Source organism: Stegodyphus dumicola, chromosome X1 (genome assembly GCF_044657685.1).
Source record: "Stegodyphus dumicola isolate Sdum_Otavi_A_Nest chromosome X1, ASM4465768v1".
Classification (NCBI taxonomy): Eukaryota; Metazoa; Arthropoda; class Arachnida; order Araneae; family Eresidae; genus Stegodyphus; species Stegodyphus dumicola.
In genome coordinates this window covers 255,181,895-255,200,661 of record NC_140780.1, presented here as the reverse complement: position 1 = coordinate 255,200,661, position 18,767 = coordinate 255,181,895, and the positions used below count along the sequence as shown (strand labels likewise).

The following is an 18,767-nucleotide window of genomic DNA, read 5'->3' as shown; positions in this document are numbered from 1 at the left end:
TGCCAGATTGAAAGCCAATTCTTTAACAGTGGGATAATTGCCGATATCACAAAAAAAATATCGTGGTGGGCCATATCGAGACTGACATCTTGAGTAAGTGATATAATTGATCCTCCTCCAGTTATTGATGCTTATGACACTCTTAATAAAGATTAATTGAAGTTTTTTCTGACTCTGAAGAACAAAAATTGAAAAACTTTTTGAGAAACAACAATTTAGGTGACAAACGACCATCTGTCTTACTCTGACAAATGCAAGAACTGGCGGGATCCTTCGTAAGAACTGAATTACTAAAATCTTTGTGGCTTCAATGCCTTCCAGCCCAGATGCAAGCCATATTGGCCTCTTCTGATATCGAACTTAAAAAATTAGTAGCTATGGCTGACAAAATCTCTGACATCACAAGTCCTGGTCAGCTTCATGCCATGGACGTCAAATCGAAAGTAACTAACTCTACTGATACAAGTGATGCTTTAGATAATTTATAGAAACAAATATCTGATTTAAATAAAATAGATAAACCTTTTTATGTTGTATTCTCATATTCTCATGTTCGAGCTCACTCTTGGGGTCGTTATAATTCTAGATTTAGATCCTTGCTCACAAATAAACAAACCAAAAACAAATCCATGTGTTGGTACCACACCAAGTTTGGTAAAAAAAAACCGTTAAATGCAAGAAACCCTGCACTTTTAAATCGGAAAACTAGAAGGCCAAGCATGTGTGATGACAAACGCCATAGGCCAAAATAATTGTTGCCTCCTGGTATATGAAAAATATTTAAGAACACATTTTTTGGTTGACACAGGAGTTGAACTGTCCGTTTTGCATCCTACTGCATAAGACCGATGTAAACCAACATGATTGCTCAATTTAGTTGTAGCAAATGGCACCAAAATTGATGTATATGGAAAACGTGTAGATAATTTAGATGTAAGTCTATGCCGAATTTTTCAATGGGCTTTTACTATTGCTAATATTTTGTGACCAATTTTGGTGCAGATTTTTCAAGTAAGTATGGCATTATTGTTAATTCGAAATCCAAAATTAATTGACAGCATGACTAAGATTGAGTCAAATGGCAAGCTTGCCCTTGATATACTGTACCTAAATTACAGTTTTAATGATTTATTAAAAAATATGATTCTCTATACCAAGATGTTTTAAAACAGCCTTTGAATAAGAATAATCTTGGTATTACACATGTAATCGAAACTAAAGATTCTCCAGCAGCAGCTAAGGCTAGGCTGACAAACTGGCTGCCGAAAAGGCAGAATTCACTTATTTAGTGCAAAAAGGCATTTATAATCCTCTTTTAAAAGCTGCTGAAGTAGTCTTCTGCACATGATAAAAAAAAAAACCAGTTGGGTCTTGTCAGCTTTGCAGGAACTACCATAAATTAAATTCAATCGCTATTCCAGATAACTATCCAATTATACATCTACAAGATTTTACATTCAATCTGAGCAATAAAACTGTTTTTTTTTTTTTTTTTTTAACATTAGTATTTTTTTAACATTAATACCAGGTACCAATGAATAACCTAAACTAACCTAAAGATAATAAGCTATATCGCCAAACTGAAACAAACGGCAAAAATAAAATAAAAAATAATGAAAGACTGGAACTAAAACTACAGATGAGGACAATTTGTCCTTCCACTCGCCCTCTGAGGAAAATTTCGGCTTTGCCAACAACAATCTCATCCTTTATTCAGAATAATGCATACATATAAAAGAAATATAAATAAAATTATGATGTAAACAGTTATATTCAATTACAGACAGCAAGCAAGATAATAAATAATATTAAACATTTCTATTAGTAATACATAATCATATTCACAAACATATTTTATAACAAATAATATATACAGATATTTTCTGCCTATACAGTACAAAGTCTTTAATCCGGACTCATCGGGACTTTGGCGATTCCGGATTATGGATCATCAATTTAAATCTGGTAAGAAGGCATGCAGAAATTATACAATTAAAAATTTGAAACCGAATTTATGAAATAAAGAGCAATTATGATCTAAACGGTATCAAAAGTTACAAAAAAAATGCTTAATCTTTATTTGTTTACTTTATTAAACATTTCTTTCAACTATGCGTTGTTTACTTTATTAAACATTTCTTTCAACTATGCGTAATGCATACATATGCATAGTTGAAATTAGAAAATTGCAACCAGAAAACTATTTGATGTGTATTTGTGATATTTATAATGATGAGGAAATTGATTTAAATCATATCGGAGTACATCGAGATGAAACACTACATTTAGTAAGGAATTATAAGCCGAATAAAATAAAAACATCTGCCCTGAAGATGAGGATAGTGTTGACAGATCAACTTCCAGTTCATTGTGAGCCGTGACGTCCCCCCCTCCAGAGCAGCGTGAAATTGATAAACAGATATCGGAATGGTTAGAGAAACAAATCACCTCTCTGTCACTTTCTTCATGCCTTTATCCATTTTTGCAGCAATTCCACTTTTTGTTTAATGGACATCGAAACATGCTTTCGCTTTGTAGATCCTTTGGCAGCTCCAGAATTGGAAACTCTTTTTCATATAATTGAAAGTTCAAGCTTACTTTTTATAAAATTTCTCTAACAGTCTGCAAAAAATAATAAGCCGGATCCAATTAGAAGAATAAGAAACAAGACAATCTGCAACATTAACTGAAATAGATAATTAGATAATTTTAGCCTAGCTTATACCGTCCGTTATACGTTAAACGTGCGTGCGTAAACGTATTATGCGCATGCGTAAATGCATTATGCGTTTACGCATGCGCAGAAAGTTTATAGCTTTGAGGTCCGGATTATAGATCATTCCGGATTAAGACTTTATACTGTATAAATTTTTTACTATATTACAAGATAAAATTATTATTACTTAATTCTACAGAATAATTAATCTTTGAATACCAATGAATAAAGAGGACATACCAAAAATGGTAATAGTTACTCCTTTCAAATTATTTGAATTTAACTACATGACATTTGGTTTACGTAATGCTACGCAAACCATGCAAAGATTACCGGATCAAATTCTGTCAGATTTAAACTCCTGTTTTGTACACACGGGTAATATTTTGATTATTTCATCATCTCTTGATGAACATATCCTTCACATCAAAGAAGTTTCTAAGAGATTAAAAAGTCATAATTTGACTGTTAACCTTCCCAAATGTACATTTTCAGCAGAACGCGTAACATTTTTAGGTCACATCATCGACAAAAATGAGATAATTCCTTTACCAGAAAAAATTAAAGTTATCCAAGATTTTCTAACAACCAAAACTATTAATGAACTCTGATGAATTTTGGGAATTCTTAATTTCTATAGGAGATTTTTAAATCATGCTGCTGAAGCTTAGCTTTCTTTAAATGGTACGTTGGGAAGTTGAACTTGGCCAACAGACACTGAAACAGCATTGAGTCATGTAAACAGCTTCTGACACAGGCTACAAATTTAATCTATTCAGACCCCAAAACGAAAATTACTCTTATGTGTAATGCATCAGACGAAGCCACATGCACTACATCCAGCAGCTTAATGCATAAAACATGGAACCCATTAGGATTTTTCTCCAGAAAATTGAGATATGGAACAAAAGTACAGTATGTACGAGAGAGAGCTGTCAACAATATTTGCCACTATTAAATACTTCAAATATCTGCTTGAGTATACAAATGTTACAGTATTTACAGGTCATAAGCCACTCACAGAATTATTTTCTCAAAAGCATAACAAGTTCTCACTTTGACAAATTAATCAACTTAATTTCATAGGTCAGTTCACTACTGATGTTGAACATGTTGAGTGGTGCAGAAAATGGACCAGCCAATGCTCTTTCTCGCATAGAAATGGTTGCTAATGTCATTCCTGTTAACTATGAATCTATGTCGCAAGCACAAAAAAGTGACACTGCATTCCAATCCTTTTTAGACAAAGAAAATCTAGTTCTGCAATTAAAGACGTTAGAAATGCCTGAGGAGTCTTTATAACTGTATTGTGACAGTTCATATTGTAGAATACATCCTTTTGTTCCAGACAGTCACAGAAAACTTTTCAGCTCTACATAATCTTTCCTGTCTTGGACCTGAAGCTATGCTGAAGTTAATTAGTGACCGATTTGTCTGGTTCACAATGAAAAAGGATATCACGAGCTTCGCTAAAACTTGCATACAATGTCAAAAGGCTAAAGTGTCTCGTCATGTAGACTCTCCTTTAACTACGTTTACAGTTCCACGTGAACATTTTTCTCATATTAATATAGATTTCATTGGACCTCTTCCTTCATCTCAAGGAATGCCTTACTGTTTGACAAGTATACTCGCTGGGCTGAAGCATATCCATTTATAGATACATGGGCAGAGACCGTCGCCACTGCTCTTTATGTAGGCTGGATCTCAAGAATCGGTGTGCCTGCCCGGATCACCACTGATTCTTTTAGGACTTTGGACCGCTTTTAAAAAGGAACTTAACTGCTCTCCAGCTGAACTGGTGTATGGTCAAACTTTACGTCTTCTAGGACAATTCTTTATGCCTCTTAACAGTAACAATCTGAAGAATGATTTCTTACAAAAATTAAATGACCATATAGAATACCTTCGACCGACTGTTACTACAAATCACTCCAAAAAACAGATCTTTGTTTACAAAGACTTTGATAAATGTTCTCATATTTTTCTATGTGTAAGACGCAGTAAAACCTTCATTACATACACTTTACACTGGTCCTTACAAAGTGCTTCAATGTAGTGATAAAACCTTTACCATTTCTAAAAAAGGACATGATATCACTGTGTCTATCAACAGGGATAAACCTGCTTATTTGATCCCAGATGATGTATTTGAACCTCCTAGTTTAACTGATGTTGATAAGGCCTCATCACAGCAACCAGCCTTTCCAGTAAACGAAGTTCATGATGTTGTTTTCACTTTCCAAAATGATTTATGCAATACTATTTTTTTTCCTCTTTTCCAGATTTTTAGTGCATTTTTTTCCAGGAAGGGAGATTGTGTGGGATTTCCCCCCCCCACACATTTTTTCAATGCCTCAATTTCTCCTCCTAGCTCATGCGTGATAATAATTTCATCTCTGCGTGACTTCAAAAAAAGAACTTTTTGTTTCCGTTTTTACAAGTTCATGTACACACCTTGTTCATCACTGAGATTAATTTTATTCTAACGCTATGTACATATTTTGACTTTAAGAGTTTATTTTTATAAATGGGTGTTTAGCAGTTAAAAAGACCTCGAAGATGTCAAAGCTACAGTTGCTACTTGTTGGATTTGTAAAATAAACTGTTTGTATTGTCACAAACTATTTCATTGAATAATTTATCACACTCTTTTCCATCACTAATTCTTCTGATATTCAAACGCAAAATGGAACATCCATGGAGCCAGCTTCATCTCCAAGGTTTGAACCTGCATCAGACTACCAGTGTTCAATAAAGCTTTATTTGCTTATTAGGTATTCAGAATATTTAAATTTTTTATACCTGTTGGCATAGCTCGGATTAAATAAATTATGTAATAAAAACACTATTTCCTTAAAAAAGTACACAAATACAAAAATAAAAATAGGTATAGTTATTCTACATACCAGTTTGATAGATTATTAGGAAACCTTAAAATAATGAAATAATTTTATGGTATCAAAAATTTTAATACAATTGATTGAATATTACATAGATGGAGAGACCTAAAATTTATATGTTATAACAGAAATGAGCTCAAAACAGAAAAAGCTTCGGAATTTTTTCAAGAAAAGAAATGTACTGAAGCTTGCTTGATGCTATTGATAGTTGGAATTTATTTGATTATGGAAAAGCACAAGCACCTCAGTCTAAGGGAAAGCACGCCTTCATTGAGGACTTTCTAAGGGGAACTAGATCGTATCTACATTATACATGGGGAAAACAACAAAAACACCCATGCAGCCAACCTATTTGCTTGGACTTTAAACCAGGTCAAAATACCAATGTTCATAAATTTTATTACTCAGCTACTGGTGGCTGTAAATAATGAATAATATGAGACTAATAATGAAAGTAAACGTTAGTGAAATACGTTCCATTTCTTGATGTCTGCTTTTTTTGTAGGATTTTATGTTACACACTTTTCCCTTTTCCACACAGAAATTACAATTTTTTTCTTTTTCCACATAGGTTCTATTCTATAGTTGGAATTGCCAACATTAACAACTGTAGCCTTTAAATGCCTCCTTTCCATTCGAATTTTGGGCTTTTTAGCAATTATAACAGCTTTTCTGTTATCTGTATTACAGGCAAGAAGTGTCATATTTTCTTCACTATTCCTTTTCTTGCAATTTTTTTTTTAATTGCAAGATAGTTATTTGCTTTCATCCAGAAAAGTAATCTAGAAATAAAACTAAATAAAATGACAACTGATGAAAGAAATCTAATGGAATCATTGTTTCCTATCAATATAAACAATCAATGAATTCATACAAAAGTTGCACATAATTAACATTCTCCTATTCAGAACTTCGTATGGCAATATATCGAAAATGTGCAAAACTTTGTTTATGCTGTAACAAAGGGATAGGAAAGACAATTAGCAAAAAACTAAATTAGCTACAAATATTGCTATTAGAAGGCATATTACTGGAAATATTCATACTTGACATGAAAACTGAAGCAGTTAGTTAGAAACTGGCATTTCGTTTGCAAGTTTTATATCAGCTACTGCATGTGTTGGAAACATTTTCATGTGAACTATAAGTGTTTTACAGTAATATGCTTCCTAGTAGCAATGTTTGTAACTCATTTGATTCATTGCTAAATATCTTTCCCTCCCATTTACTACATTAAATACAAAGTTTCACACTCTTCTGATGAATGGTTATGACTGTAGATGGCTTTGAATAGAAATTAGTTATGGAACTCTGCATATATGTGTTTGAATATAAATTAGTTATGGAACTCTGATATATGTGTGTGTGTGTGTATGTGTACAATTTGCATTAACAGGTACAAGTTGAAGAAAGGCCTACACCTTGCATCTGTCTACACATATTAGGTATCATGAGGCACTGCTAACTGCTAAGCTTTCACTCAGGTTGGAATTCTGTGGAAGAACACCCTGGGGGGGCTGTCTAAGAGTCTCCCACTATCTTTTCCCTAGTGCCAACCTCTTTCGGCTCATTGTGTATTTTGAATGTCCCTTGCCATACAGACACTATGTGCTTACAAACATTCATGCCTTCACCATGATTTAAAACAAGGCCTTTTAATATGGCAGCCAGTGTCACTAACCACCATCCTGTCTGGGTGGTACTTTGCATTAACAAAACTATCTGGGAGAGAATTAATGTAATAATTACACTTGAAATTGCTTTAACATACTAAATGTCATATCGGTCTGCCCTTAAATCACAGGTGGGCAAAAGCCGGCCCTTTTGCTTACTTTATCCGGCCAGTTGAAAAATCCTGCATGCAGTTATTTTAATCTCTTATATGCCGTAACATCCTCTTAAAATATATTTTATTTAATCTCTTATATATATGTTTTATTTCTTAATAATATATATATATTATTTTATTGTAATAATTAAATTATTTATTTGTAGGCCTTTGTAAAATGAGTCAATCTAAAAAAAGAAAAGTTGATTTGGAGTGCAGAAATTTCAATGAAGCATGGACGGTAAAATACCTTTTTACAAACATTGATAAGAAAGCAATTTGTTTAGTTTGCCAGAAAACAATTGCTGTTTTCAAGGAATACAATTTAAACAGGCATTTTAAATCAAAACATCCAAAATATGCATCACTTTCTATAAAAGAACTTCAAAGTGCAGTAGAAAACATGACAAGAAACTTGAATAAGCAACAAAATATTTGTACCAAACAAAGTAATATCAAGAAATCTACCACGAAAGCAACTTATGCTGTTGCACACAAAATTGCCAAGTTCTGTAAACCTTTTACTGAAGCAGAATTTGTTAAACAATGCATGATACAAGTGTCGGAGATATGTTGTCCTGAAAAGAAACATATTTTTGAAAATGTAAGCCTTTCGAGAAGAACAATAGTACGACGGATCGAAAATATTGCAGAAAATTTACTTGACCAGCTAAGAACAAAAATTGCTGATTTTACATATTTTTCTCTGGCTTTAGATGAGTCCTGCGATATTACTGACACAAGTCAATTATTAATATTTATCCAAGGTATTAACAAGAAATGTGAAATTAGCGAGGAACTTCTTAATGTGCATCCAATGAAAGATACAACTACTGGTGAAGACTTCTTTATCGCTGTTGAAGAGTGTTTAGTTAAAGTAAACTTAACTTGGAACAAAATAGTAAGCATCACTATGGATGGCTGTCCCAGTTTAAGAGGGACAAATGTGGGTTTACTAAAACGAATCAGCGACAAAGTAAAAGAGTTGCAGTCAGAAAAGGATATATTATTTTTACACTGCATTATTCATCAAGAAGTGTTATGTAGATAAGTCTTGAAATTGAATCAAGTCGTTACTGTTGTGACAAAATTTGTCGGGGACGTGCCTTAAATCATTGAGAGTTTGTTGAATTTTTGAAAGAAATTTAAAGTGACTTTTACGAAATTCTTATTACGCTGAAGTGCGATGGCTTAGCATCAGTAAAGTTTTGGACAGGTTTCAATATTTACTTGATGAAATAGTATCCTTCTTGTCGATTAAAAAAAACTACATGATTTTCCTGAATTGCAAAATGAGGCATGGCTAAACGATTTCTCGTTTGCAAAGACATTGTAAAATATTTGAATAAACTAAATATAAATCTACAAGGGAAAAACCAATTCACTTTCAATATGCACTTAAATGTCAAAGCATTTATGATAAAACTCAATTTATTTGCTAAAAACTTTAATAAGAAATTACTAAATCATTTCCCTTCATTACAATCATGATGAGAATCATTGAAAAATACTGATTTTCTTAAATATAGTGCAATAAACACAAGACCTGCATTCTAAATTCCAAAGATTTCAAGATTTCAAAGCTATTGAAAAACCTTTATCATTAATTAGTCAACCTTTCAATTTTGACGTGCAAGAAGCTCCTGTTGAAATTCAACTAGAACTAATTGACTTACAGTCAAATAATTTACTAAAAGAAAATTTTCATTCAAACGAGTTGAGTGTTTTCTACGGTGCTTTGAATACAGAACATCTCAAACATTTTTTGAACTATGTTAAAAAATACCTAGTTTTATTTGGTTTAACATATATTTGTGAAAGAACTTTTTCGTTAATGATTTACACGAAAAATAAATATCGATCACAAATTACTGAAAAAAATCTACACTCAGTATTAAGGATTGCTACAAGTGATTTGGATCCAAATTTTGAAGGAATAATATCAAATGAACATTCCAGATTTCACGTTTCGCATTAACTAAAACTATTCTATTTTAACGTTTGATGTTTGTCTTTTCTTTTAATAATTCTATTTACTATTATATTTACAAAATGTAATAACTATGACCAAAATAAAATAATTTGTATCGTTAAGATATAAATAAATAAATATCAAAATAAAATCTTTCATTAACTGATTTATTTAATGACCATTAATTTAATATAATGGATCATATTTCTTTAAAAATTACGTGACATATTTTACTGGGCATAAATTGTTCACATATACACCTAAGTAAGACAATTTATTATTACTATTATCTTTTATTAACTGTCAAATTTCTCTGTCCAAATGCTTTAAATTTTAAAGTTTAAAATGATACTTATAGTGTTTTGTCAAAAAAATTTCTTGGGCAGGGAAAAAAACTCCACCCAAAGCATTCGCGTGTGCACAGCGTATGCGGCATAGTCTTCCGGCCCAGGAGACATTTTGAAAATTTCATTTTGGTCCGCTCTTAAAAGTATTTGCTCACCTCTGCCTTAAATGAAGCAAAACATGGCTTGTTGTTCAATGTGTGAAAGAAGTTTTCTTAAAGGCTTTTTTATCTGACCAAACAGAAGACACAAAATACTGGAAATTCCTCTTTTGATAAAATGAGAGCCGATCAAACACTTTTTCTCCCAAATACTTGGGTGTAAGAGAAAAACCAGCTCATTCACTTCTTTTACATACTCCTTTGAATCTGTTCAGGACACGGATGATAAGTAATAAATAAAATTATGATAAATTTAAAATTTTTAGTACATAAAATTTTATTTTTCTTCCTATTTTCATTATGTAAAGTAAAATTACCTCTTTTCATTGGGTAAAAGAGAAATAGACACAAAATTGTATGAAATAAATGAAATTGGAGCTATATTTTAACACTAGAACCGCGGATGGGGGTCATTTTGACCCAAAAGCAATTTTGTTTCCGGTTTTTTCAAAAAGTTACTAATGGAATTGAAAAATATTTTTTGACTTTTCCTATTTTTATACCAATAATAATCTGTGAAAATATGATACGTTAAATACTTATCATTTTTTTGCTTTTAATACTTATACCTAAAACCGCGGAATGGGTCATTTTGACCCCATTATAACCACAAGTACTGAATTTGCAATTCAATGTTTCCAGGAATGGGAAAAACTTTTTCAGTCCTCTTTCCATTTCCCAGATGTAAGCAGAACAATACTTCAAGGTCAGTAGATTGTTAATGATAACAGAAGAGCAGCTGAAAATTTAGTTGTAGTAGTAGTAGCAGGTGTTGCAGACCTCCCCATTCCCATTATCATACCGCATGGGAAAAATGCCTCTGGTTAGCAAATTCAAGGAATATTTTCTCTCCAATGCTTTTTGTTTTGGTCTATTGAATGGAATGTGCAATGCTACCATAGCCAATGCGGTAGTCTAACAGGCACATCTGGTTCTTTATGATTGCACAGTTGGTTGTTCGCATTGCCTTGGAGATAGTTTGAGTGTTTCAGTCTGTTCGATTTTTGCCACCTTGTTTACATGCAGAGATAAAACTGATCTTAGGTGAAAATGGCTGGAAGAAAAATGCATAAATTAACAGTTAGTGAGGCCCTCGAATATATGCGACGATTATCGGAAAAGGAATCCGAAAACGATAATAATGAAGAAATTGTTGTCAGCGATGACAAATATGTGCCTAAAGATACCATACCTAATTTTCGTGTACAATGTACTAGCAGAAAAACCATTTCTGAGAAGAAAACAATGTGTAAATAAACGTAAAAAGTTATCAGATTCAAATCCAGATGAAATGAACTCTGGAACTTTTGTTACAAATGATCAAACGTGTTGGGAAAGCAGCACCTATGGAAGTTGTATGCATGGAAGAATTGCTGAACATAATGTTTTTAAAGAAAAGAGTGGCCCAACCAGTTATGCAAAGCGAAACATTGAAAATGGCTATGCAATTAGTTCATGGAGGCTACTTATAGATGAGCCTATGCTTCATCATATTAAAAATAGTACAGAGGAAGAAGCTCACCGGCAACTGGGAAAAATGAATGGTCAACAACTTTAGACGAATTAAATGCTTTTATATCAATTTTGTATGCTCGAGGTATGTACAGTGCAAATAATCTAGAGCTTGATAGTCTGTGGTCTGTTGTTTGGGGTTCACTTTTTTTCTGCGATACTATGGGAAGAGATAAATTTAGAGAACTTATGAAATTTCTGCAATTCGAAAAAAAAACTACATGATCTGAACGCCTTCAAACAAATAAATTTTATTTCATTTTTGAAGTTTGGAAGAAATTTACTGAAAATTCGATAACTTGCTATAAACCAGGACCATATATAACTATTGATGAACAGCTGTTTTCGTCTAAAGCCAGAGATCGTTTCACACAATATATGCCAAGTAAACCAGATAAATGTGGTATCAAGTTCTGGCTTGCTGCTGATGTTGATAGTAAATACATGCTCAATGGTTTTCCATATTTGGGTAAAGATGGGGAATGTCCTGAAAACCTCTCTCTCTCCGTATAACATTGTTTTGAGTTTGATAGAACCTTTCAAAAATAAAGGAAGAGATACAGAAATATATTAAATCTGTCCCAAATGCTAAAAACGAAGAACTCTAGTTTAACTGAAACAATGAAATGAAATCGGAAAGAAGTACTTGAATTTGTGAAAAAAGTAAAGATGCCGTTTATACGATACATTGTTACCGGAGCATGATGATATAACTTTGACAGTTTATCAGGGAAAAAAACCAGCAAAAATGTCTTATTATTGAGCTCCCTTCACCCCACAGTTGATATCGACAATAATCACCCACAAAAAATCTTCCAGAAACAATACCATTTTATAACTCAACAAAATTTGGTGTCGACATTGCCGACCAAATGGCTTGGAAATATTCTGTGAAGGCAGGATCAAGGAGGTGGCCAGTTCATGTATTCTACAATATTCTTGATCTTGCAGAGATTAATTCATGGATTTTATACAAAGAAGTTACTGGAAAAAAACTTGAGGAGAGAATATCTTTAATAACTCATTGAAGAGTTGCATATTGCATATATTCACAACAGAAAGTGCAAGTCAGACACACAGAGAAAAGCGGATACTACTGAAGAACCTGCGCAGATGCAAAAAAAGGTTCATTGCCAAGCTTTCAAGTGTAGAAACAAAACTGTAGATACTTGTTCTGATTGTAAAATACCGATATGTGGAAGGTGTACAAAATATATAAAAAGAAGTTGGCCAAAATATGCATGAACTGTGTAAGAAATCTTGATTGGTAAGAAACTACAGTCAAAAGCTGTTAATTCGGACACCCATAATCCGGAATGATCTATAATCCAGACCTTTACGGCTGAGAATATGCGCGTGCGCAAAATATGTTTACGAATGCTCGTTTAATGTATAACGGACAGTATAAGCTAAGCTAAAATTATCTAATTCAGTTAATGTTGCAGATTGCATTGTTCCTTAATCTTCGGATTGGATTCAGCTTACTATTATTTGCAGACTGTTAGAGCAATTTTATAAAAGTAAGCTTGAACTTTCGATTATGTCAAATAGAATTTCTGATATATATTTACTAATGGAATTGCTGCAAAAAATGGATAAAGGCATATCCTTTGTTTATCTAAACTTTGTTTATCTTTAACGCCGCGGTGCGCAATGAACTGGAAGTTGATCTGTCAGCACTATCCTTATCTTCAGGCCAGATGTTTTTATTTTATTTGGCTTATAATTCCTTACTAAATGTAGTATTTCATCTCGATGTACTTCGTCTTTGATATGATTTAAATCAAATTCCTCGTCATTAGAATTCGCTTCCGATAGGGAAGAAAGTGAGAGAGGTTATTGAAAAAGAAAAAATTTGGATTGACAAATTAGTCGGTATTCTTGACACAGCAATTATAGGACTTGAACAGCGGAACTTTGTAACTGAACAAGAAATTATGTCTGTTTATAGAATTAAAGAGAATGTATTATCACATAAAAAAACGAAGCAACTTAAACAACTTACATTGAAAGAAATGTTTAATAAAGTAAACAAATAAATATTAAGCTTTTTTTTTTTTTGAAATTTTGACATCCTTTAGATCATAATTGTTCTTTATTTCATAAATTACGGTTTCATATTTTTAATTTTATAATTTCTGCATGCCATCTTACCAGATTTAAACTGATGATCTATAATCCGGAATCGCCGAAGTACCGACGAGTCCGGATTAACGACTTTTGACTGTATATATTTCTACTAAAGTTGTCTGTATATTTTACTAACTATATACAATATTCCATATTGTAATATCTTATTATTTTTATCACTTATTATAACAATTTAATGTTAAAAATGAATAAATTTCAGTGCCAAATAATTACATAACAACACAGGATTTTATTAATTGGGGTCAATCTGACCCAGCCCGCAGTTTTAGGTATACCGAAACTGCCACAGTTCTAGTGTTAACATCAATGCAACAAAATCCAATTGAAAATTTCATATATTTCAGTTCCTTAAAATAGAAGTCAACTGCATATAACACATAATCAAATACACTTTCACAAATTTGTAGGAATACTTGCATAATGTCTACATTAACATAATTCCTTTCTAATCTACTTAATAATGCAAGATTACATTTTTAACTATGTATACATTGTGCCCAAAAAGGTCCTTACCCGACCTTTATTTTTGCAACCTCTTTGTTGTAGACATATAATTCTAGTTGCAAAGATGTTTTAAATGATGTGAAGATTCATATTTTCATAGTTTTTAATTTTTAAAAATTAATTTTTGCATTAAGTACCTAATTTAACGTTTTATACATTATCCTGGTCAATGTACTTATATTTAGGAAAATTTTATACTGATTATAAAAAAACAATAGACAAAACATTGACATCAGTACTGAAAACAATTCACAGATATACGAGGTATTAAAGATGTCAGATCATATTTAGGGATCACACACAAACTGAAAAGCGAAATGTTTGTATGTGTACATAAATGAAAAGAAAATATCAGTTTAGTAAAAAGTATCAGATGGTATGAGATTAACTGTTAAGCATTTCTACACAGATTATTATGAAAATCAACAGAATTTTTTTTTTAAAAATGGAGATCTTATTTACAGAATCTTACTGAAATGGAGATCTAGAGCATACTAGCAGGCTTCTATATTACCACACAAGTGAGAACACCATTTAAACAAAAAAGTAACTGTTACCATTCTATGTATTATAATTTTAGTGCTACCAAAAATAGTACCACATTTACCCCTCCCAAAGATTATTAATCAGTCATACAGTCTGTAAGGTAAGAAGGCTGGCATCTCTGCCTTTTAGAATGCAAGGATTCATTCTCATGCAAGTAATCCTTTGCAGTCTCTTCAAGAACCTCAGGTCTACTAGGGCACAGTAAATCACTGCCTTGGGAATCCTCTTCTGCTGATTGTCTTATAGTTTTTGATATGGGTTCAGGAGCTTCAGTGGCCAAATCTTCACTCAGTTGAGCAAAAGAATCTGAAAGTTGCTGATTTTCATATAACCCATATTATGGGCATTGTATGAGTATCTTCTCCGGATGCCAAATGTTGTATACAAACATTGATTTCATGATGATCTGGAATTTTACTATAAGCATATTCTAGGTTAGCCTGAATGAGCTCCTACTTCCTGGACAACATGCTCAAATTTATTAGATTGCGTAAGGTTTTGCATTAATACTGTTCTGAATTGTGTTAACCATGTAGGATCCTCTAGAACGGATTAACATACATTAATGGGGTGTAACATATGTTACTATAAATAAGAGTGACCAGATTGAATGCAAAACAGGCTGTAGAACACCTTTCCAAGGTTCAATTGCCATTTGCTTTGATTTTTAATGCCAATTGGATGATTTTCCATACAATTCCATTATACCTCTCTACTTGGCCATTTCCTCGAGGACTATATGCAGTTGTGCGATTTGTTGCTATACCAAATGAAGTTAATAAGGATTTTAATTCATGAGACATAAATGGAGATCCCCTATCAGTATGTATGTAGGCTGGGATTTACGAAATTGAGAAAATGTTTTGCAGTAGCACAGGACATATCACGGCAGGTTACTGCAAAGGGGGAGGATCTTGAAAACTAATTTACAGTAAGAAGAAACTGGTGGAAACTGTAGGCAAAAGGACATTTGAAATATATATTTAGTTGTTCAAAAGGTGCAGTTGCTTTAATTGTCCTTCAGATATACAGAAGCAAGGTTTTATTTCACTGCACCACCAACATGAATTAACAGCTCTTTTAATTTCTTCGAGAGAAAAAGAGAAAATTTTTAGATCTCATGCAATGATATATTTGAGTTATTCCAAGGTGAGAATGCTCATCTTGTAGTGCATTTAGATTTATTTGATGCTTCTCAACTGCATTTATTCTTGATAAAGTGTCTACAGAATTTGTTTTTTCAGAACTTGCTTGTTCTTCCAGAATTTGTTTTCTACAGAACTTGCTTGTTTCAAGTCTGATATATATCAGACTTCAAACAAGCAAGTTCTAATCACCAGTACATAATCTTCTCATTTTTAATTTTACTGCAATGCTGTTGATGAAAGAGAAATGCCACTGACCTTTGATCTTTAAAAATTTTGAAATGATTGCCAGTTACATTATGTCTCCAGTTTCATAAAGATTCAACAATATCATATGCCTCTTTTTCAATAGAGGAGTGTTTTCATTCCGAATTTAGTGTTCTAGAGAAGAAACCTCTAAGATGCCCAGTCTGACACAGGTTGCTCCGATTGCAAATTTAAAATTCTTGGTTTCACCTCTGAATGATTTATTCTCAACTGCAGCTAAAAAAGCTTTGTATATTACCTGTCTTAAGGGGACTGAAAGCTTTTCCAGCATCTTTACTTAGGGGAAGAGGTCCTTAAAGAGGGCGAAGAAAAATTGGGAATCCAACCACAGTAATGAGCAAATATTCGAAGTCCCCACTGTAAAAATGCCACATCTTTAGGAAATGGCAAATCCATCAGTGGTTTCAATCTGTTAGGATCAGGTTTTATTGTATTAGTAACCCAACAATTTTACAGATTTCGTGGAAAATTTGCATTTTCCCTCATTCAACATTTGATTATATTTCTTAGTAGCTGCCACAAATCTCTAAGTTATTATCATTTTCAGTATCATTCTTACCACATATAGATACATTATCAAGATACGGAAATTATTTCATCAACTGTTTTCTGGGAAGAAGCAACTCCATCTGTTACATCAAATGGAGCACCTAGAAACTGATATAGTTTATCATCAACTTCAGAAGTTGTATAGTGCTCCACAGATTCTTTAATAGGAATCTAATGATAAGCACTTTAGAGGCCAGTTGTACTAAATATTTTATATTTTGATATGTGTGAAATCAATTCTTCAATTTTGCGAAGGGGTAAGCATCAAGCATAGTAAATTTATTTAGAGTCTGGAAATAATCCATAACAATTCACAGTCTGTGATGTTCTCCAGGGTATAATATGATTATCCATCAGCTCTTCAAACAGCCCAATGGACAGAATGAATCCACCAAACACCAAAGAACAGGAATCAAAATTAAAAATAGGCTATATCATACAAATTATTTTTTCTCATTGCATTTAGAATAAACAGCAAACTTATTCTTGTGAAGAATAAGGTACTGTCAAACTAAATCAGAGAGAACTTTTTATTAAAAATCCAAATGCACATTCAGCAATAATCATGAATAATTTTCAGAGCTATTTGCAAAAGTTCAAGCACTAGTGCGGGAATCTTGAAAAGAAAATTTTCTCCAAGTTTAATTTATAGCTAATATTTTTTTTATACTCTGACTGAAATAACAAGTAAACTACTTTGTTATGTAGAATCATACACTAAATGTCTTACAAATACCTATTTCTACAGCATTAGATAAGAAATACAGTACTATATTCTAAGTAGAAAATTGATGCACTTTAGAAAATCTGAAAGGCATTTGACATTCATCATGTGACTATTATTGAAAATTACAATGGTAATATCGATCAACTTAAATTTAATTTAATAATAAACATGACAAAAAATTAAAATAAATTATGAGAAACAGTGTGATACAAAGACTCACTTTCAAAAGCTTTTCACAGTACTGTTTTGAGAATTCCTCACCACCCATTTTCCTAGTGTAATTAAACAATATTTCACATTCATTCTTCAAATGCTGGTGGTGTAGTTCAAGTTGGTAAGGCCTTATGTATGGCTGATCTCCACCACATATCTTTATAAGAGATAATAAATATAAATTAAATATATGAATAATATACATAAATTTGAAGCATCATTTAGGCAGTTATATACCATCAATATAATTATGTTATATAATTGGAAAGTACCATTTAAATCCATTACCTATTTTTAGATTTGTGCACATTTGCACTTGCATATACAAACTCTATTGTACATGTAGAAGTTTGAAAATGCTGATATATACATGGCAAAAAAACCATTAAATAATTCAAAAAGTAATTAAACAGATAAAAAAATTGCAGACAGAGTTATAAAAGAGGATGCACACCCATTCCAATTAATGCTATGTAATACTCATAAAATGTAATTTTTCATTAAGCATACTGGCTACTTTTCTTTAAGCTCCTGTTGTATATATGATTGTAAGGGGAAGAATAATAGTTATTGGTTATACTTCTAGAGACAAGTTTGAGATAGGATATGTGCCTATCCAGTCACATCGGAATAACATACAGCCTTGCATAAAATATTTAGAGATGCAGGTGAATCTGGTTTTGCTTTTATGGCCAGTAATGCATGCCCATATCAAGCATTACTATGCATCAAAGTTGATAGGCATGCATTACCATTGATACATTAAACAGATATAAAAAAATTGCAGACAGAGTTATAAAAGAGGATGCACACCCATTCAAATTAATGCTATGTAATACTTATAAAATGTACTTTTTCATTAAGCATACTGGCTACTTTTCTTTAAGCTCCTGGTGTATATATGATTGTAAGAGGAAGAATAATAGTTATTGGTTATACTTCTAGAGACAAGTTTGAGATAGGATATGTGACCATCCAGTCACATCAGAATAACATACAGCCTTACATAAAATTTTTAGAGATGATGAATTTCGTAGACGTTCACTGAAAAAACTTGGTAGTCAAATTTCCTGATTTGAATCACATAGAAAACTTATGGGATACTTTTGGAAGAGCTGATGCATGACAAGGTTCTACATATCTTAGTGTCTGGAAAACTACATTAGTACAGGAGTGCAGCTTACTCCTACAAACTCTACCCTCAAATTTACCATCTTAATGATAGTATA

At 32.4% G+C, this 18,767-nt stretch overlaps 1 protein-coding gene across 7 annotated transcripts in view; it reads right to left on the bottom strand.

Annotated features, from left to right (window-relative positions):
* Positions 1 to 18,767, bottom strand: part of atl (atlastin GTPase) — a 254,971-nt gene that overhangs the window by 21,447 nt on the left and 214,757 nt on the right. For all 7 annotated transcript variants that reach the window (XM_085807529.1, XM_085807534.1, XM_085807530.1 and 4 more), the window contains one exon: positions 17,546 to 17,695. In XM_085807529.1, the coding sequence (XP_085663655.1) occupies positions 17,546 to 17,695 (150 nt within the window). The remainder of the gene's footprint in view (positions 1 to 17,545; positions 17,696 to 18,767) is intronic.